This window comes from Apodemus sylvaticus, chromosome 1 (genome assembly GCF_947179515.1).
Source record: "Apodemus sylvaticus chromosome 1, mApoSyl1.1, whole genome shotgun sequence".
Lineage (NCBI taxonomy): Eukaryota > Metazoa > Chordata > Mammalia > Rodentia > Muridae > Apodemus > Apodemus sylvaticus.
This window is the reverse complement of record NC_067472.1, coordinates 126,965,125-126,986,929: the sequence shown is the minus strand read 5'-3', so window position 1 is coordinate 126,986,929 and position 21,805 is coordinate 126,965,125. Positions and strand designations below refer to the sequence as shown.

At 47.0% G+C, this 21,805-nt stretch overlaps 1 protein-coding gene across 1 annotated transcript in view; it reads left to right on the top strand.

Moving 5' to 3' along the window:
* The window catches only part of Pde8a (phosphodiesterase 8A), a 130,878-nt gene extending 109,383 nt beyond the window's left edge, over positions 1-21,495 (top strand). Inside the window, exons 12-22 of the mRNA XM_052159720.1 lie at positions 1,761-1,838; positions 3,800-3,870; positions 4,121-4,282; positions 5,691-5,739; positions 5,936-6,071; positions 7,493-7,691; positions 10,860-11,077; positions 12,994-13,123; positions 14,632-14,799; positions 19,764-19,893; positions 20,358-21,495. Coding sequence (XP_052015680.1) covers positions 1,761-1,838; positions 3,800-3,870; positions 4,121-4,282; positions 5,691-5,739; positions 5,936-6,071; positions 7,493-7,691; positions 10,860-11,077; positions 12,994-13,123; positions 14,632-14,799; positions 19,764-19,893; positions 20,358-20,464 — 1,448 coding nt within the window. The 3' untranslated portion in view covers positions 20,465-21,495. The remainder of the gene's footprint in view (positions 1-1,760; positions 1,839-3,799; positions 3,871-4,120; positions 4,283-5,690; positions 5,740-5,935; positions 6,072-7,492; positions 7,692-10,859; positions 11,078-12,993; positions 13,124-14,631; positions 14,800-19,763; positions 19,894-20,357) is intronic.
* The last annotated feature ends 310 nt before the right edge of the window (positions 21,496-21,805 follow it).

The following is a 21,805-nucleotide window of genomic DNA, read 5'->3' as shown; positions in this document are numbered from 1 at the left end:
CTCTTAAAGGCCCTCTGTGTACCTTGACTCTGCCTCACTGCCTGGCTCTCAGCATCAATCCTCAAGAAAGACATAGGGAACAAATGAAATGTGAAGTTCTTAAACCCAAAAGCACCATCCTTGTTGGAGGGGCCGTCTTTTAACACATGGTACTTTGAGGGACAGCAAGATCTGAACTACAGCTCCAGTCCTAGATATTGCTACAGGGTGAGTGCTTGGTAAATATTTGCTGAGAAGATGAAAGGGAACAGAAACAATTCACAGCCCAGAAGGGAGACACTTATCACTGCATATGGCTGAGAGGAGGTGCCACTTGAAGGAATGAGCATCTAGGGCCAGTCTACTGTCACTACACAGATGTCAAGGCTGCTCCCAAGATGTGAGTAGCACAGTTGGGCTGAGCTAAAGACCAGAGAGAAATGTGAGGCCGACTGCACCTGTCTCTGAGGCCAGGGAGTTAATACTCTGGCAGATGTTGCACAGTGGGGCTAGACTCTGACTGATTATGCTCAACAGCCCTTTCATCTGTGTACAGGATAATGCAGGGGTCATGTGAGGCAGGCATGTGTTTGCTGAGTATCTGCTGTGAGCTAGGTATATTCTTGGCCATCCAGGAAAGACTATTCTGCCCCCAGATTGTTCACAGTTGGCAAGACAGACAATAAAGCCAGTTGTTACCATACCCTGATGGGATGGGATGAGGAGACATACAGGGAAGGTTTCCCAACGTTTACAGTACCTGTTTAGGTACTGCATCTCCTAGAGGAGCAGAGTTAATCCAACCTTTGGGAATGCGAGGGCTGAGTAAGAGGACAGCATGCAAAAGTGGAGGAAGGGGTAGTAAGGTGGATAGAAAGCCAGGAGAGCGCAGCTTCTGCAGATGGAAGAGCCAGAAAGAGGGCTCCCTGGGTCCAGTAACAGCCAGCAGCAAGGAGGCTCATCAGTAGCCTCTGCAAGTCCACACACGTTCACACAGAGGAGAGACTCTGGCTTATGTCGGGCCAGGAAACTAAGAGCAGAATTGTGCAGTAGCATGCTTGCCTAAAGAGCTCAGGGCTGTGAGCGTCATTCCCAGCACCACAAAACAGGAACGGGTGATGAGCCTTTTCCCTGCTGTGGAGGGAGGAACACTTGGGGTCTGCACTGGGGTCATGCCTTGGGCGCAGGAAAGAGAATCGGCTAAGGGTGCCAAGCTAGCAGAGAGCTCCAGGGCTTCTGCCCTGCCACTCCCTGAACTCCCATGCTGCTTGCTGTTTCCTTTTCTGTGAGAGGGAGTGTAAGCTGTTGTTCTTTAAGCTCTCAGTCCCGCACAAGGCACCCACAGGTACAGAGGGGAGTCGGGGAGAAGGGCAGATTATCCTGACACTGCACCCCACACTGTGCTCCGCGCGAGACCCTGGGAAAGAGAAGGCCATTCTCCCAGGATGTTGCTGAGAAAATAAAGGTTTTGTTCTCTTTTGGAACAAGGGTAAAGGAGGGGGAAATCCCTCTGTTTTATTTAAGAACAGTAGGAGAGCTTCCACTGAGGTCATCTGGTCTGCTTATTTCCTCATGTCTTTGGACTTTAAAATTTGGATTTTGAGAAAATGGAACCCCTCAAAACCAAGGTGTGTGTGGTCCGTTTCTGAGCAGTGCTGGTTTCCGTGGTGTGATAAATACTGTTCAAGATCTAACACCTGTGGACGGTTAACATTTACTTTGATGTCTTTTGTTAATATGTCACTAACATCTCTAAAGACGCAGCTTAATTGTTTCCACAGATAATCAGGCAGGCAAACATAAAGACAGGAGAAAACATTCGATGGACACCAAAGCGGTTTCTTCCAAAGCAAGCGATGGTGAGTGGTGGTCTGGACTGTGTAGACCCCAGGACAGGGTGCCTAGCCCCATAGCTTCACTTCCTCGGCTCCACACACTGCGCATTCACAGGAAGAGAAGGCCCCGGATGAGCCCTCCACACAGGTAGACTCCACTGGGAGCCTTTGAAATGAATCAATAATAAGGAAAAATAAGAGAAACAGGCACTATGCATTCTACCTGATTTTCAAACTCTCAGTAGAGGATTTGTCCATTGATCTACTGTCTCAATAGGAGTCACATGTTTGGTAATTTTGAAGGATAGATTCCATTTAGTTTGCAGTTTACTGTGGAAACTTACCCTTTGGAAGTGGTAAGCTTAATTTGGAGACTGTAAAACTCTTACTAAGAAAACATTATTTAGCCTGGAGGTGATGGTGCACGCCTTTAATCCCAGTATCTGAGAGGTAGAGGCGGGTGGATTTCTTGTTTGGAGGCCAGCCTGGTCTACATTAGAGTAAATGTCCTAATTCATCCTCCCCACTCTTCTTTTAATGATCCCTCAGTCCGGTCAGTGCTGCTGGCATCTCCATGGTCATAAGGCCAATCAGTGAGACTGGTAACCTGCCAGGGCCTCACTCCCTTCTCCCTTCTCATCAGCTGCCAGCAGCCCCTCAGCTAGGGTGTGGCCTTGTGAGCACAGACATGACATCCATATACAGAGGTGCAGTGGGTATCAGAATATTGGCCTTGGCTCAGTAACTTGGTGGACTTATGTACGGGCTCTAAGAACAGAATAGTGATTGCATTTGCAGACTCTTCAGAGTCCTCTGTATACATAGAAAATTTTGTATCTTTTATTTATTTATTTCTTACTTCATTGTATTTATGCTATTTGATTTTTTTCAAATTAATTTTAAAATACAATTTTCTTTTAGTTGACAGATTTTAAAATTGTGTATATCTATATAGGCAACATGTCATTTTAGACAGCGTATATATTGTGAAATGACTAAATTGAGCTAGTTAACAAATGTTTTACTTTACATCCCTAAAAATCCCTCTGAGAAATGTCCAAGGTATGATGCCTGCCGCGCACCACTCTCTGCTCTGACCCTGATCAGCACTTTGTTATGTTCCTAGTAAGAGTGCATCCTTTTCTGACAGCGATGACAGCGGGGTTGTTTAGTGGCATCGTTGTATAAGGTGTAACATTGGTAGCCACATGCTAGTTAGTAAAATTAGATGTCAGTTTTGTCGGCTCTTTGAACTGACAACATTTGAGGCTTCCTGGCCTGGTTAGCTTTGGCCAATCTCTCTCTCTTTGGGCTTGTTTATTTGAAGGTAAGTTGAGGCTGAGGCACCATATTTTTGGGCAGTCTCTAATCCTTTCTGGCCTTATGGAACCTTAACAGAGGGGTGTTCATAGACACATAAGACTCCGGGAACATTGTTTTCCTGCCTGTACATTGTCCAGGCTTCTCTCATCTCAGAGGAGCCACGCCTGGACATGAGCAACCTGGCTCTGTGGTGTCGCCTGATTAAACACCAGAAGAAAGCCCTAGAGCAATCCTTGGAAATGTGAACCAGAAATTAATTGATACAGCTTAATCGGTGCTCCCACCTTATGTGGTGTGGAGCTGTCTGCAAGAACATCTTGGCTCCTGGAGAGCAGCAAAAGGCATAGCTGAGACCTTACTGTTGTAGACACAAAAAGGGGTTGTTTGGCCTTAACTTGCCAAACTGTTCCCTCCGTCTTCTCTGGTGTGTGGCATCAGATATTCAGTCCATGGGGTCATATGTGCATCCTAGCACCTAGAAGTGAAGGCAGCAGAGCCCAGGTTTGCCATGGAAGGACGGGAGGGGAACTCAGCCAGTGTGCAGTTACTCCTCCGCCTCTGTATGCAGCTAAGCACATGGACACCCGGCTGGAAGGGAGGCTATGGAGCCCTGGGTGTCTAGAGGTTGGGCACACTCTGATTTCTCACTCCTTCCTCCACAGTTTCCAATCAGAGAAGACATTCCTCTTTGGCCCGGATACATTCTATGATGATTGAGGCACCCATCACCAAGGTTGGTCTTCACTGAATATGCAGGCTGCTGGAACCCCCCAAAAATGGTTTCTCTGACAGAAAAGCAACAATAAGAGTGCTCTTTCAGTTTTGTAATACTGTCTCCTCGGCAGAAAGGACAGGTGACCGAGACAGAGAAAGATGGGTGCCAAAGATTAACATGATGGCACCATCACAGTTATGAGCCTGACTCTTGATTGTTCTCTGTTTTGAAGTTTACAAAACTCAAGTCCTCTATTTCCATGATGTAGGTAATCAATATTATCAACGCTGCCCAGGAAAACAGTCCCATGCCTGTGACAGAAGCCTTGAACCGTGTGCTGGATATTCTGAGAACCACTGAGTTGTATTCACCACAGTTTAATGCTGAGGACGATCCCCATGCCACTGACCTCGTTGGGGGCCTAATGTCTGTAAGTTCATTTGCCTAGGCGCCTGTAGCACGCCTGGTCCTGTTTGTCTTCCCAGAGACTGTCTTCCCAGAGACTGTCTGAACCGGGCATTGAAAGGGCAAGTGGAGCATCTCTGCAGGGCTCAGGAGACCGCATCATCCCCATGGCTTATGTTCTTCAATGCTGGGACTGAGGGGCACTGACTGCTTTCCTCCCAAGGAATCCCAGCTTGGAGCAGCAGAAAGGGACAGTGTTCTAGACAGTCCACTGATACCCCTCTCTAGTGTCACATAGGGTTTTACAAGTCATTTATTTAAATAAGACATTTCAATTGTTTTAAAGTGTTGTTTTGTTTGTTGTTGTTTTTTGTTTGTTTGTTTGTTTGTTTGTTTGAGGCAAGGCTTCACATTGTAGCCTTTGTTGGCCTGCAACTTGCTAGGTAGACCAGGCTAGCCTGAACTCATCGAGATTCACCTGTCTCTGACCTGCGAGTGCTAAGATAAAGTGTGTACACTACCACACTTGGCTTGTCTGGGAAAAAGAAAAACCATTAAGTGTATTACACAGTGGTAGGGTGCAAATCCTTGAGTTCTATCTCCAGCACAAAAAAGAACCAACAAAACAAACGCACACCACACACCTTTGCCAGAGTGGTGCAGGATGAACTGCAGAGCAGGAGACTATTTCCTGCCTTCTGTGTTTAAAAAGGCCAGGGCAGCGCTTCCCCTCCAGAGCTCCCCATGTGCCTTTGGATAACGGTTAGGGAAGAAGGCATTAAGGACGAGTCACTACATGGAGACTCTTGAGGAGCCCAGGCACCACCTCGGCTAGTGCAGAGTAGGGATCTCACAAGGGAAGACAACTACCAGTGTTCTGTCCGCCATCTTAGTTAGAAATAAAAGTTGCTCCCTCCCAGTTCACACAGTCTGAAGTCACGTGGGCAGTGAGTTCTAGAAGGAAGCGTGGTTCCCCGTACTAACCTCTAACTCTGGTCCGGTGAGCATGTGGAAGGCGGGAGGGGTGCCCTGGAGCTCGGTGAGGGAGAGAGATGGTTGCCCCGGGCATACAGGGTCCTGAGTGATTAGTCTGGGCCTCAGGGACAAGGGAGGAGTGTTCTAGAGACAGCTGAGTTTGGAGAAGAAAATGGGGTGACCTGGGGGCAGAGGGTGGTTGCCACCAGAGCAGGCAGGAGTTGGTCCTGGAATGAGGCAGATATATTGGTCAGCTCACTGCTCATCCTGCCTGAGCAGTAGAGCAGCACCCAGGAAGTGACTAAATGTGGAGTTGGCCACAGTGGTCAGCCTGCTGGACTGGGCAGCCTCGCGCTGGGCTGTGCTGTACTGTCCTCTGGGGCTGTCTGGCTAGGTTATGCATTCGGGAAGGAAGACCATGTGACCATGCTTTTTCTTGTCTCCTTGATTTTCACCAGGATGGCTTACGAAGGTTTTCAGGAAATGAGTATGTTCTTGCAACAAAAAGTAAGTTCTCTGTTTTTAATCTGTTAGATCACTGTAACACTGTAGTCCAGATCAAATGATGTCCTCATCAGTAAGCTCTGGGTATGCAGTGAAGCCTCAGAAACAAAGCAGCCATTTCTGATATAGCATGGCCTATCCCAAACACCAAATGCCATGAACCTGTTAATGTTGTTTTCTAAATTCTATCACTTTGCAGATATTCAGCCACCTTCAAACAGTATGCCCACCCCCACCTCCCTTCACGACATCCCACCCCGGATTGCCCAGGCCATAGAAAATGAAGAACAATGGGACTTTGACATTTTTGAGCTGGAATCTGCAACCCAAAAAAGGTAGGTGGAGCCTGTTTCCTAGGGCCTGTACAGGGAACCACCCCTCTGTCTGGGTGGGACAGGGGCTGAGAAAGGACAGGGACTTCAAGTTGAGTCAATGGGTCCCAGGCAGAGTTTGCCCAGCTCTGATGGCTTCCTTAAATAGCAGGTTTTCCTGTGATGATACGTAATTTCTCTAGTATGTGGTACTATATTAGATAGTAACAAAGAGTCTCCTGCCCCAAACCTAGAGCCAATATGGTTAGTGACACACTTGACAAAAGTAGCCTCATATATGGTTGTCATATCGGTGGCCCACACAGAGACTCCTCCCTAGTTAGGTCCATCAGCTTATGGTTGCTGACTGGGAGTTTGGGTTTTGCAGAGTAAAATCTGTTAACCACAGGCAGGGTCTTGGCACATCGGACTGGGCATCTACAGCTGGTGCCAGCCAAGAGTGTGATCCAGTTTGGGGAGAGGTGGCTCTGCTAAACTGGGGATGACTCACCAGGTCTCACCCCACTGGGTGAGCTGTCTACACTGAGACTCCCACTCACACAGCCAAGCAGTGGCTAGGCACACTCCATAACATGTGAGCCCCTGAGCACCTGGTTTACATCCCAGAGCCAGCACATCTTCCAAGTGCGTAAGGCTGGCCGGGATGAGTACTGAGATGACCTCTGAGATGGCGTCTGTGGGGCTGATTTCTTAACCTAAGCCAATTCAGCAAATTTATGTGTTCTCTAAGGAAGGCCTTGCTTGCTAACAGCTGGTCACTTTCTCAGGGTCAACTCCTTTAGACTTTAACACCCACCTCCAAATTATTGAGGTGATGAGTCACCTGACGTGTGTCTGAGTCTGGTTTATCGGCGCTCTGGCGTTGTCTCCTCTAGGTAGGACATCAGAAGTAACATGTGAGATGGGGTTACAGGTAGCATGTTGAGTCTGGGGAAGGCGTGATTCTGAAGATTGCACTCATGCAAGCAGGGTGGGAACTTCACCCCAGCAAATCACGATGCCTAAAGAAGGCTAGGTAAGTCTGGAGAGATGGCTCAGCAGTTAAGAGCACTGGCTGTTCTTTCGAAGGTCCTGAGTTCAATTCCCAGCAACCACATGGTGGCTCACAACCATCTGTAATGAGATCTGATGCCCTCTTCCGGGGTGTCTGAAGACAGCTACAGTGTGCTTATGTATAATAAATAAATAAATCAAGAGAGAGAGAGGTGGGGGGAGGAGAGAGGGAGAAAGGAAAAGGAAAGAAGGCTAAGGCAGAAAGAAGCTGTCGTGTGGCCCTGGCTCTTGCGGAACGCAGCGCGGCAGTGCAGATCAGAGCCCTGGCTCTGCACTGTGGCTTGAATGTACTTTTTTTTGCCTGAGTCTCTTCAGAACTCAGGTGACTATGGTTTTGCCCTGTTTTATATTGTGCATATTTTTCTTTGTAGGCCTTTGATTTATCTAGGTCTCAAAACATTTGCTCGTTTTGGAATGTGTGAATTCTTACAGTGCTCTGAGGCAACGCTGAGATCATGGTTTCAGATTATTGAAGCCAATTACCATTCTTCTAACCCCTACCACAATTCCACACATGCTGCAGATGTGCTTCACGCCACTGCATATTTCCTTTCCAGAAACAAAATAAAGGTAAGCTAACGTCTGTGTTCCTCATTTAACAGCAACAGCTGGCAGGGTCAGGGGCTTCTGCCTCTGCTGTGCTCGCTGCATGGCGGTAACCCCTTAGTAGGCCTCCCTGTGCTGCTGATAGATTAGTCTTCAGTCTCTGCCATTCTGTGAGTCCTCAGGGACAAAACCAAGGAAGACAGAATGGGACTGTCGCTTTGGAGGAGAGGGGTCAGCTTGGACCGAAGGGCGCCCTGAGCCTCTTTTAGGATCCTCACCTGTGCTGTGTATCCTGACCATTCCTGCCCCTCCTCAGCCCCTCCTCAGCTAACCATCCGATTCAGACAGAGCTTCTCAGTTTCCTACCCCGGAGGTCACTCCTCTCTCCTGGTCCCTTTGCAGCATTCACACAGTGCTGCCATTGTGTTCTGACCATGACTGCGTGAGTGGCCTCCTCCCCCCACAGGAACTCAACCTTCAAACACTGTGACTGCCGAAGCTCTTGAGACACACTGCTGTGATGAGCTCCCCTTCCTTTTCCCCTCCCTGTGCCTAGGCAAACCACTTGGGTCACACCAGTGTCTGAAGCATTTGTCCAGAACAAAGAATGGCTACAGCCACACAGGACCAGTTGCATCCTACGTAATCTTATCACCATGGAACTTGTGTGTGGATAACAAAATGGAGGATGCCCTGGTACAGAGTGGGGCCTGCAGTGTTCATTTCTCCCTGTGAGGGTCTCTTAGGTCTAAATCTTTTGGGTCCTTCTGTGATACCACCAATTCCTTGTTGTTTTTAATATGGAGTTGGGCATTTGTACCAATTAGCTTTTGTCAACTTGACATGAATTAGGGTCATGTGATAAGAAAGAACATCAACAGAGAGATTGCCTCCATCAAATTGTCCAGTTAGCATGAATGGAGGCATTTTCTTGATTAATGTTTGACATGGGAAGGCCTAGCCCACCGTGGGTGGTGCCACCTCTGCACAAGTAGTCCTGAGGTGTATACAAAGCAGGCTAAGCAAGCCAACAATCAGTGTTTCTTTGTGGTCTATGCTTCGAGTTCCAGCCTTGGCTTCTCTCAGTGATATATCTGTAAGGTAAAATCTACTCCCTTGCTCCCCAGTGTGGTTTTGGTCAGTGTTTTATCACAGCGATGAAGGACAACTAGGACAGCCTTGGACCCGGGCTGTGTGCTTGCTGGGCAAGGGGTGGAGCTAAACTCTAGCCCAGTACCTTTCTATTTCAAAGATCAATACCAAGGCCAAAGGTGGGGTAAGGACGGAGAGAGAAGACTGTTTCCTTGAGCAGAGACAAGTGGTCAGTGAAGTGTGTGGTGTGGTGGTGGAAGTCTGTGTTAAAGGCACAATGTTTGCTGTAGTTTGTTGCTTTTGAACAAATACATTCTAAGATGGCCTAAAACATATTTTTGAGATAGGATCTTGATCTTGTGTAACTGAGGCTAGCCTTGAATTTGCTGTTGTGGAGGCTGGATCCGCACACCTTTAATCCCAGCACTTGGGAGGCAGAGGCAGGTGGATTTCTGAGTTCGAGGCCAGCCTGGTCTACAGAGTGAGTTCCAGGACAGTTAAGGCTACACAGAGAAACCCTGTCTCGAAAAAACAAAAACAAAAATAATAATAATAAATAATAATAATAAAATAAAAAGCTGGGCTTGCCGGCGTGGTCCATGCTGTGATCCCAGCACTGCTAAGGCCAATACAGGTAGATTCCTGGGGCTCAGAAGCTACCCAGCTTCACCTAGCCGTGGAGCCCCAGGTCCCAGGGAGGGAAGTGTGTCCCAAAGGATAGGTAGATGCCCTTGACAAACATCTGAGGTTGGCCTCTGGCCTCCACATGCATGTGCATGAACACTCATGTGTTTGCACTCATCCACATATGTGTACACATGCACACAGACACACACACACACACACATACACACACACACACACATACACATACACACACACATATATATGAAAGCTGAATATAGTATATGCCTGTAATCCCAGCACTTGAAAAGAATTTCAGAAGTTCAAGGCTAGCATAGGCTACATTGTGAGGACATGGTGAGCCAGTGGTGATCCACAGTGGCTTTTGGAATTAAGACAACAGACAACCAAAACTAGAAATAAGGAGAACAGTAACACATACATTTGAAAAAGTAAATTGTAGAAAAAATACATTCTACATCTATATTACAACTCAAAAATATAAAAGCTAATGGTTCCTTTATTTTTAAATGTACATAAATTTATAAGAGTAGAAGAAAACTAGTTGGTTTACCAATATATACTAGTAATCATAACTTCAGAAAGGTAAGATGGGATCAAGAGTTCAAGGTTAGCATTAGCTACATGGAGAGACCTGTGACTGAATTAATAAGTATAGGAAGGAGTCAAACCTTATGTCAGCTAAACAAGATAGTAACAAAAAGGAGAAAATAAACTACCTCTCAGTTAATGTAAGTAGTGTTCAGTGTTGGTTATTTCTTATTTTGACTGGCTCTGGGATTGTTGTGGTGGGTCTGCAGACAGACCGGCAGCAGAGCACCTGTGTGTGTGTGTGTGTGTGTGTGTGTGTGTGAGAGAGAGAGAGAGAGAGAGAGAGAGAGAGAGACAGACAGACAGACAGACAGACAGACGTGTGTGTGTGTGTGTGTGTGTGTGTGTGTGTGTGTGTGTGAGAGAGAGACACACACATGTATGTATGTGTGTGAGAGAGGTGTGTGTGTGTGTGTGTATGTATATGTGTGAGAGAGAGACGTGTGTGTGTGTGTGTGTGAGAGAGAGAGACAGACAGACACGTGTGTGTATGTGTGTGTGTGTGAGAGAGAGAGAGAGACAGACAGACGTGTGTGTGTGTGTGTGTGAGAGAGACGTGTGTGTGTGAGAGAGAGAGGTGTGTGTGTATGTATATGTGTGAGAGAGACGTGTGTGTGTGTGTGTGTGTGTGTGTGTGTGTGTGTGTGTGAGAGAGAGAGAGAGAGAGAGAGAGAGAGAAGATCAGGGGTTGTTCTGTCAGCCAAGCACAGAACCACAAGAGGAGGGAAGACAGGCTCTGCTCAGACAATGTGATTCTCTCAGGAATCGGATAAATTGTCAAAGAAAAAAGGCAGAGAGAAGCCTCTGGTGAAGGCTTTCTCAGCATCACAGACGCCGGGTTTTCAATGGAGTTCTTGTTTTCAGCAAACTTTAGATCGCATTGACGAGGTTGCTGCCCTCATTGCTGCCGCCATCCACGACGTGGATCATCCTGGGAGAACCAACTCCTTCCTCTGCAATGCGGGAAACCAGCTGGCTGTGCTGTACAACGACACCGCTGTGCTGGAGAGCCACCACGCGGCACTGGCCTTCCAGCTGACGCTTGAAAATGACAAATGCAATATCTTTAAACACATGGAGAGGTGAGAACCGAGGCTTCACTCTACAGCTCACCAGAGAGAAGGCCGGGTGTGCTTGGAGCACTCCACTACCCCACCATCCATACCAGACACCTCCATCACCCACCATCCTCACAGCCTGGTGCTGGCCCACCCTGTACCCCATACTGGAGATGAATAGGAAGCCTGCAGCATGCCAAACTGAGCGGAGTGCTTTACGATTGCACCCCTTCCTTCCGCAGCCCTTTTAAAACTCTTGTTCTGAGGCAGGGTCTTGCTCAGGTTGACATACACACCTCCGTGGCACGCTGCTCGTGGCCTCTGTCCACAGCGCATGTGTCTACAAGTGGCTCCCTAAGGAAGCTTTTCCCCTGAGACACAAGTTCTTCAGCACATGACAGACAGCTCAGAGGTATAGCACTCACCTAGCACACACAGTCCGCAAGTGCTGGGACTGCAGTCCACCTCACCCAGCTCAGCTTACATTCCTAACGCTGCAGTCTCAGGGGTCTGCCTTTGTTACCTAGGTTCCCTTGGTGTTTAGCCCAGTGCCCGACACACAGCAGAGCTCAGCTGAAGAGAGAAAAGGCAAGAGTGAGAGATGCTTTAGTTTGAAAGGAAATTTTTCTGTAGGATCTTTAAAAAGAGTACCTTGGGGAGCTGGGCCAGCAGAGGATAAGATGTAGCTGCTAGAGTTTCCTAGTATTATGTCCACAAAGGCCCGCCACCGGAGGGTCAGATTTTAATAAGGCTTACAAGATGAGGTCTTAATTGTAGCGCCTAGAGATTGAGTTACCATTGTTTCTGAAAAAAAGAAAGAAAAAGAGTACTTTGGTTTCACAGAGCTCCTTTGTACCAAGTCTTAGGATTTCAGAGGTGGGCTTAAGTTTTACTCATATTTTCCTGTAAATACATAATTTACATATGGAATGCACAAGACTGTCTTTGCTAAGGCTTCTATTACCCTAGCAAATTTTAAAAATCATGACCAAAAACAACTTGGAGAGGAAAGGGTTTATTTCATCTCACACATGCAGGTAACAGTCGTCACTGAGGGGAACTGGGGCAGGGCCCTGAAGCAGAGGCCGTGGAGGAACACTGCTCAGATGTCTCCAGCTTCCTTAGAAACCAGAACCAGCCACCGAGGGGTGGCACTGGCCACAGGAAGCTGGGCACCCCCACCCCAAAAATAAAACATCAGTCAAGAAAAGGCCCAATAGGCTTGCCCACAGGCCAATCTGGTGGGGACATTTCTCAGTTAATGTTTTCTCTTAGAAAATGTGTCCCACTTGTATCAAGTTGACATAGAAGACCCCACTAACTCTGGGCCTCAGAGAAGGGTGGCTAGAGAGTCCATTTCATACTCTTCTGTACTTGTTAACTTTAAATTATATGGATCCTCTTCTCAAAAAGTAAAGACTTGAATACCAAAATAGAAACGAGGGTTAGAGGAAAGGCTGTCAGGCCTGCCCTCATGGTCCTCTGAATCTCAGAGGACCTCCATGCAGGGCACACTGTAAGTGGGTGTAGAGATCGTGGGTGTACAGAGAATAGTCCTGCTTGGTCCAACAGCATGGGCCTACAACCCTGGCCCTTAGAAGGCTCACACAAGAAGGTCACCCTGGACTACAGGGTGTCTTTAATGAGGGAGGGAGGAAGACAGGGAAAGGTCTTTGTTCATCTCCTTTACAACCTATCTAACCTGAGAACTCTGTGATCTGCACTTCAGAGGTTACTACTGTGATCCAAAGCTATAGCATCCTGCCTGTTAGCGCCAGCTGATGCAGGTGGTGTAACTTCCAGGGGCACTAGACTGATGGCTATAGCAGATGCGTGCCCTGAGAGGCAGGCTCTGTGTGTGTGTGTGTGTGTGTGTGTGTTGGCGGGGAGCGCTCTGGTTTGAATCAGTAACCTGCAGAAGCCTCTGTCGTCTGAAACAGAAATGACTATCGGACACTACGCCAGAGTATTATCGACATGGTCCTAGCCACAGAAATGACAAAGCACTTTGAACATGTGAACAAATTTATCAACAGCATCAACAAACCTTTGGCAGCACAAGGGAATGAGGTGAGGAGCTGATTCTGAGGCCATGTATCTGGGCTTCACACCTGATACACGCCTTTGGTGGGCGTGCTAAACTGGCTTTTCCATTTTTCTTCCTTTCTTTCATTTGATTTATTTGTTTGCTTGCTTATCTATCTAATCTATCAATCATGTATCCAATCTATCATTTGTCTATTATCTACCTACCTACCTACCTTGAGGCATCATTCTGTAAGAACTGTCAGGCTGGCTAAGAACTCAGAGATCTCTCACCTCAGATTCTGAGGTGCCGGATTAGAGGAGCAAGCATCAGGCCTGGTTGAATTTGTTTTTCATTGGTTTAAAAATAAAAATCACTAGCATGTAAAACTCTGGCAGGGAGAAAAATAAAAGCTGCAAATAGCCGTGTAAACAAGAGTTTTCCCGTCTGTGCCCGCCCCGCCCTCTGAGAATTCTAGGGCCAGCTGGAGCTAGAGGTTCCTTTCTTTCCCTCCCTCCCTCCCTCCCTCCCTCCCTCCTTCCCTCGCCTTTTCTATTTTTTGACAGTCTCTAACTGTGTAGCCCTGGCTGGCCTGGAATTCAGTAAGTAGACTAGGCTGTCCTCATACCTGTCTCTGCCTCCCAGCTGCTAGGGTTGACTGCGACCCCCACGCCTGGCTCCTTGGCTGCTCCTAACAGCCACTCTCTAGTGGGTGTGTCCACCGTGGCAGCAGCTGTCCTTGTAGAGGAGTTGGGCTGGGAAGGAGCTTCTGTTGGGGTCACCAAAGTGACAGTATTGTTGCTGTCCATTTCTGGACTTGGAGTATGGAGTCCACAACTGCCTAGCGAAGGTGACGTTGGTATCATGCTCGCAGGTGCCTGCGTGAGCAGGTGTCAGTCCCCACCATCCTCTGTACCACGACAGTGGACCTCAGGCAGTCAGTGGAGAACAGGAAGAGGTGAGCACTCTGACAGCTCAGCCTCCACCTGACTCTGGCCTGCCAGGAGGCACTGGGTGACAATGACCTCACTGAATCCTGCCCTTGCTTAAAAACATAATGGGAATGACACTTCCCACGTGCCCCACAGATCCTTACTGTAAGTACAGACAAAAACAACGGGCTTTGTGCCCTCCGTGTGTCATAGACACTGAGGCAGGGTGAGGGACTGTCACTTAGCGTTATCTGGGCTCACTGGCGTCCTCAGCCTGCCTGCTGCAGAGCCCGGAGAGGACTGGGCTGCAGGGACTGGCAGCCCACGGCCCGCTGTTGCTATGAGAAGAAAGAATTCTACTTTTCCAACTCTAAACAAAAACCAACTTTAAGTTTTTACTAATAGGAAGAGATAGATAAGAAGGGGGAGGCCAGACCACTGGAGAGGAAGTAAGCCAAGGGGAGATGTGACAAGGGACAGCAGGCCTGCCCGCCCGCCCGACTCAGCTGCTGACGGCTTCAGCTCTGTAGGTCCTGGCTAGCCCTCCTGTGCTCAGAGCCCCTGGGAAGGTAGCTGGGCACGAGAGCCATTCTCATTGCTTCACTTCACTCATGGTTCAGGAAATTGGCAGAAGTCTGGAAGACATGAAAGCTATGCTCAAGACTCCAGAGAGCCGGGCTCTCATCAAAAGAATGATGATTAAGTGTGCCGACGTGTCCAACCCCTGCCGGCCCCTGGAGCACTGCATCGAGTGGGCTGCTCGCATTTCAGAGGAGTATTTTTCTCAGGTAAGATGCTTCACCTTAAGCATACACACACACTGGGGGAGTACCATGAAGCTACCAACTTAAAACTAGGAAAGAAAACTAAGAAAACTAAAAGAAATTATGTCTTTGAAGATTTATTATTTTGTACATTTATTGATATCAATAAATTGTTGTCATTATTAAATTGTTTTTCTTTTTTTAAAGATTTATGTATTTTATTTATTATTTTATTTATATGAGTACACTGTAGCTGTCATCAGACACCCCAGTAGAGGGCGTCAGATCCCATTACAGATGTTTGTGAGCCACTGGGATTTGAACTCAGGACCTCTGGAAGAGCAGTTGGTGCTCTTAACCACTGAGTCATCTCTCCAGCCCCCCAATTGTTTTTCATTATTTGTAAATGTGTTACATTTTTTTGTCCTCATTGTTGTGGGACATCTTTGCTAGCTTTGGAACCCTGGGTCTGTAGGTTTCTCCTAAAAGCTCTGTCCCTCACATCTTCCTGAGACAGCAGGAAAATAAACTGCCGGAGTGTTTGCAAATATGGAGCGGACACACGCACAGAGACTGAGGGCAGTGAGGGCAGTGAGGGGACAGTGGCGGGGCCTTGCCTGAACTGTGGGTTTGCCTTTAATCTACACACTTAGGAGGCAGAGGCTAGCCAGGGATACAAAGTGAGACCCTGCCTCAAAAGGGGGGAGGGAGGCATTTTTAAGTTTCCTAATTCCCGGTCAGAAACTTTTAAGGTCAGAAGATACTAAAACATCATGTTTAAACTGTTGTTAGAATAAAACTGTCAATCCAGAACTCTGTAGTGAAACACCCTTCAAGGATCAGGGCAAGATAAGTTCCTTCTCAGAGCAGGGAGAGTTTTGAGTCCATCCCCAGGAAGCCCACAGTGTGAGAGATGCTGGAAGGGCGTTTAGGGGTGAAGGGGGGGGGGTCTCCGATGATGCAAAAGTCAGCCCCCGGGGAGCCACACGGGGCTCTTTAAATTCTCTTAGTTTCTCTGTATTAAAACACAGAATTATTTTGAGCAAGGTTCTCACATTGCACTATTGGGTCTATATTCTAAGTAATAAGATAGAAAAAGACAGCCAGGTGGTGGCACACACCTTTAGTCTCAGCACTCAGGAGTCAGATCCCTATGAATTTGAGGCCAGCCTGTTCTACAAAACAAGTTTCAGGACAGCCAAGGTCACCCAGAGAAAAACAACTACTAGAAAAGAGATTTTAAAGCCAGGCGGTGGTGGCACACGCCTGTAATCCCAGCACTCTGGGAGGCAGAGGCAGGCGGATTTCTGAGTTCGAGGCCAGCCTGGTCTATAGAGTGAGTTCCAGGACAGCCAGGGCTATACAGAGAAACCCTGTCTCGAAAAAACCAAATCCAAAAAAAAAAGAAAGAAAGAAAAGAAAAGATATTTTAAATATGAAGAACTGATGGATGGTGGACCCATGCAGGCATAGCATGCAAATTATAAACGAGTAGAAGAGCCATCGTGACACACGCACGCCTGGAAACGGGGCATTTCCTATTGAACAAAGGGCTCATAACCATACTGTGTGTGCCTCTAATATCAGTAGGATCAAAAGCTGTCCATGGGCAGCACCAGATGGAACTTGCTAAAGACAGATGTTGAAGACAGAAATAATGCCAGCCTTATAAATTATATGAAAAAGGAAGGAGGCGGCTCAATCCTTAGCCATTTTCAGTGCCCAGCAGGCAATGCTGCGGGCATCACAGTCTTCTTTTCAAGAACATAAATGTAGGGACGCAGGATCAGACACTAGGTAGAGGACACTGCCATCACCAAGTAGGCTTGTTCCCAGAAGTACAAGTTGGTTGAATACTAGAAAAGTCAACTGTTTAATAATTTGCCATATCTCTTGAACAATAGAGGAAAATCTTATGATTATTGCTTCAGTTACAGAAGAGGCATGACAGCTCATCGTCTCTGTCACAAGAACTCTTAGCAGACGAGGAATAGTAAGAAATGACTGTTGGAGACAGTCTCTGTGTAGCCCTGGCTGTCTAGAGCTTGCAATGGAGATCAGGCTGGCCTTTGGCTCCTGACTTAAGGTGCATCTAAGCACATGCTATTGCCAAATAATGGGGACAGAGCTGGAGGCTGTGTCACCACTGCTCAGCACTGTGTAGGCCTTCCTAGTCTCTATACTACCCAAGGGACGGACAGCATATAAAAAATAGAAAATAGTACATCTGAAAGTTTGCAGGTAAGTTGGTGGCTTTTTGTTTGTTTTAAGGTTTTACTTTTATATTTTGGTGTGTGTGTGTGTGTGTAAAATTCACAAAGTACATAACATTCCACTAATAATTAGATTTTATTTGTAAAAACATATAGGACAATAAGCTCGAGCCGGGCCGTAGTGGTGCACACCTGTAATCCCAGCACTCTGGGAGGCAGAGGCAGGCGGATTTCTGAGTTCGAGGCCAGCCTGGTCTACAGAATGAGTTCCAGGACAGCCAGGGCTATACAGAGAAACTCCATCTCGAAAAAACCTAATCCAACCCCCCCCCCCCAAAAAAAAGTCAAGTTGAATTTTATATACTAACAACCAGAAAATAAAACTTAAACAGCACTATTATTTTAAAACTTAAGGTAGCAATAAAAAGCAAAAATTGCTTAGAATAAATTCACTAATAGATGGCCAGACCTCATAAAACATTGCTAGAGACTTAAAGACATGGTAAATAGATATCCCTTGGTCGTGTGTTAGGAGGAGCTCCCAAGATTTTCCAGTTGGTGTTGGGAAGAGAGCATCCATCGGTTCGCAGCACCCCTGCCTGGCGCACAGACTGTCACTCACAGCAGGATCGTTAGCCTGACTAGGAAAGCTAAACCATGCCACTTCTAGAGAAACTCCAGCAGAGTTCCCCAGGGGTTCTGAGATGGACAGACTTTTAGGTTCAGAGAGCAACAGCTATGGAAAAAAGAAAATATACATTATTGTGGTTTGAATATGCTTGGCCCCGGGAGTGGCACTATTAGGAGGAGTGGTCTTGTTGGAGTGGGTGTGTCCTTGTTGGAGGAAGTGTGTCCCTGTGGGTGGGCTTTGAGACCCTCCTCCTTAGCTGCCTGGAAGCCTTTGAATCAAGATGTAGAGCTCTCAGCCTTTGTCCAGCATCATCATGCCTACTTCATGCTGCTATGCTTCCTGCCCTGATGATAATGCACTTCTGTGAGCAGCCGCAAGGAAATGGCCTTATAAGAGCTGCCTTGGTCATGGTGTCTCTTTACAGCAATGGAAACCCTGACTAAGACAATTAGATGTCATCAAAGCTTGAAAAATTATGCTAAAAAATGAGTAAGCAGGACAGGTTGTGAGAAAATACAAGTCATTTCTGACAAAGGACTGTACTCAGCAGTAACACAAGCCACCCAGTTAGAAATAAGTAAATATTTCAGTAGCCATTTCATAAAACAGTATGAACTGCAAATAATTACATGAAAAAGTACCTTACATCTTCAGGGAAATTTAAAAAAAAAATGAAATTCCAGCACATATGAGAAGAAAGGTTTAAATTGGAACTACTGAGCAAGCTGTGACCCTGCACACGTGGAATCCCGTCACGTGGGAGCTAGAGGCAGGAGGATTAGGAGTTCAAGGTCATGTCAGCAGCAAACTGAGTCCCACTGTAATCTGAGCTAGAAATGAGATTCTGTGTAAACACACACACATACACACACACACACACACACAGACACACACCAGAACACCTATCAACATCAACTGTTGGTGACAGGAGGCACGGGACAGATATCAAAAGCTGCAGAAAGCACAGCTACCACTTTGGTGACCAAATGAACAAACTCTTGTGTCATGACATTTATAACTTAAGATTTACCCTTTCAGATCATACAGAACTTTTTTTTTCTTTTTTTGAGATAGAGTGTCACTATTAACGTTGTAGGCTGGCATTAAACTCACCATCTTCCTGCTTTCTACATAATTAAATTACACATGTGCCGCAGCCCAGCCTGGTATTGACCTCCATTACCTGAGGTGGTGTCCCTGTCCTCTGCTTCCTCAGTAGTGAGCCTGAAGGCTCCACCGTGCTCCATTTATTCGGTTCTGTGGATTGAATTTTGAACCTGGGGTCTCCGGTGCTAAGCAAGTGCTCAGCCATCTGTACTTGGTAGCTTAGGCTGTCCTGGAACTCATTAAGTAGCCAAAACCTTGAACTTGGAGTCCTCCTGCCTCAGCCTCCTGAGTACTAAGGCGATGACTTTAACCACCACTCCCTGCCTCTTCATTCTGTACCACAGTGTATTTCCCGTAGTGAAGCGTGGACTCAGGAAACCCAGTCATGCCAAACTCCTCCCACATGCTGAATTTGTACCAGTGTCTTGTCTGGAATTTTTTTTTAAATCAATCTCCACATGATATTGGTCTGTAGGATTTGTTTTCAGGGTCTGTCTGTATTAGGGTGCATTTAATTTTGAAGAGTTTGAGAAAGCTTGTTGATTTTACAAACTTTAGTTAGACTTTACGGGTGAGGCGTTTCTCCTGCCTTTTCTCCTCTGGGAGGTTTTAGGACCAATGCAGACTCCTTAGTTAATAGGTCTATTTAGTCTTTCCAACAAGACAGCACAGCCATAGCTGGGAAATGGACACTAGGCCCATCCAGGGACAGGGCCGTGTTTCTGCTCACATACGGCACCAGTGTGGACACATTGGGCGATGGTGAGTAGTGAGTGACAGGACCTGAGGTAGGTGACCAGATACTGCTCTGACCTGAAGAGCATTAGCAAGCAGGCTTCCCGCTATGACACTGTTTGGGATGTCCTCAAGGGTTCCCGCTCTGGAGCAGCTTACTGTCGGGTTGGCAGATCCGCTGTGCTTGGCTGGTGCCACACTGGGCTCTCAAGCCAGCCTGTGGGGTTGTCTCGGGTGCTCTGGGTGGGGATGCCCCATGGCAGCTGGGACCCACGTGAGCTCACGGGTGTTCTGCTTCACAGACCGATGAAGAGAAACAGCTGGACTTGCCTGTGGTGATGCCAGTGTTTGACAGAAACACCTGCAGCATTCCCAAGTCTCAGATCTCCTTCATCGACTACTTCATCACAGACATGTTTGATGCCTGGGATGGTAAGGAGGCTGGCACATCTTCCTTAAGAGTGACCACCGGGGGAGGGGAAGGGGATTTTTGGAGGGGAAATGAGGAAAGGAGATGACATTTGTAAATTAAAGAAAAAAAAATCTAATAAAAAAAGGGCGGGAAAAGTGCCCACTAGTTAAGAAGTAGCAGGTGGGTTAGACTTCAAGATGGACTGGAGAGAACATAGCCATTCTGGAGGGTTGGCACCCAGAAGAGGCTCCTAAGGACGTGCCCTGTTCTGGTGCCCGCAGATGGGGTGGGAGACTCGGTCCTCCGCACCCCAGTCCTCCCAGACCTCGGCATCACTGCCAACTCCCCTCTGTCCCTCTTAAAATGCTGGGCCAGGGCAGAGCTCTGTGGTAGAAGGCCCCAGTTCCATTCCCAGAAAGCCACTGAGGAAGCCAGAGCCTGTGTAGAGAGGCCGTGAAGCCACTGCACCTGTTTCTCTCCCCAGCCTTTGTTGACCTGCCCAACCTTATGCAGCACCTAGATGACAACTTCAAGTACTGGAAAGGACTGGATGAGCAGAAGCTGCGCAGCCTCCGGCCGCCTCCCGAATAGCGTGAGGTCCACTGGCCTGCGGCTGTCCTTCAGGTTTCTGCAGCTTCTTAGCCCTTTCCTGTTAGGCAGAGCTAGCCCCTCATCTGCAAAGCCTGTGAAAGAACAGCATGTCCGCCTTCTGTGGCCCCCATCTGATGCCATAGCTTGCTGTGAGGCTCTTTAGTGAGGCACCCAAGAAGTGTGGTTTGTATCACTGTTAGCACGGGCCCAGGAGCCCTACAGAGGTGACCCATGGCTCTCCTAGCAGTGACAGTGACCTTGTGTCCTGGTTCCTTGAGCCTGCAGAGCAGCCTCTGGGGAGGCACGGCTGCTGGCATGGAACTCTGCTGCAAGGGACTTCTCTCTTACATTGACTAGCAAATGAAACACACACATAGGGTTGATTATCCCAATTATCACATGGTTTATTTATTTCATTAGATGTTTGATGTTTTCTATGAATTTAAAAAATACTTCAAAGCCAAAGCCAATTTCAGATGCCTTGACCAAATTCATGACTTGTGTGCACGTGATTTGGTTACAGACTTATTTTCATAATGCAGATTTAAATTTTTTAAATGATGCATTTTTTCCACACTATGGAATATGTTAAATTCTTCTCTTTGATGTTAGTGGGAAAGGCTAATTTATGTAGTGGATCTCACTACTGTAACAGAGAAGCCATGTCTGTGCAGACCCGGTTCTGAGCAGCAGCTGTCATGAATTTTGTAGGTGCCTTCTCAGAGAAAAAATTGGATTTGACCATTTTTTTCCTAAAATTTTATAATTGACTTTCTAAAAGCCTGCCTCATTTTATACCATTTCTATAAACTATGCCCTATAAAAGCAGAGCAGACCTGGGTACCTAGCAGCTGATATTTTATAACTAACATGGGATATTTGAGTCTAGAAGTATAAAGGTTCTATCTCCTCACATTTTGAATAAGCATACTACTATAAAGATGATATCCAATGACATGTCAAAATGTTAGTTTCATTTTAAACCTGTATTTTTTCTGGATGAAATTAAACTATTTGTTTTTAAGAAGTCATTTGTTGCCATTTCTTTGTATTGTTTAATAAGTAAATTTTCTAAATTAGGGATAGACATCTCTTTTGTAGAGTAAACTGGCAACTAAACAACCCTGTAAGGTCCTGTGGAGCCAGGTAGTATGACAGCTCTTCAGCTTGACCACAGACTCCACCATGGAAGAGAACACGGCTGAGCTAGGAAGAGACATCTCGCCCCCTCCTAGTCCATGAAGAAAAGGAGGACGGTCCGGCACGGCACCAGCCAGTGCAGTGAGCGAGACTTCGCCATGAGTGTGCCGAACGGTTCTGAGAGCTCAAAGAAGCTGTAAC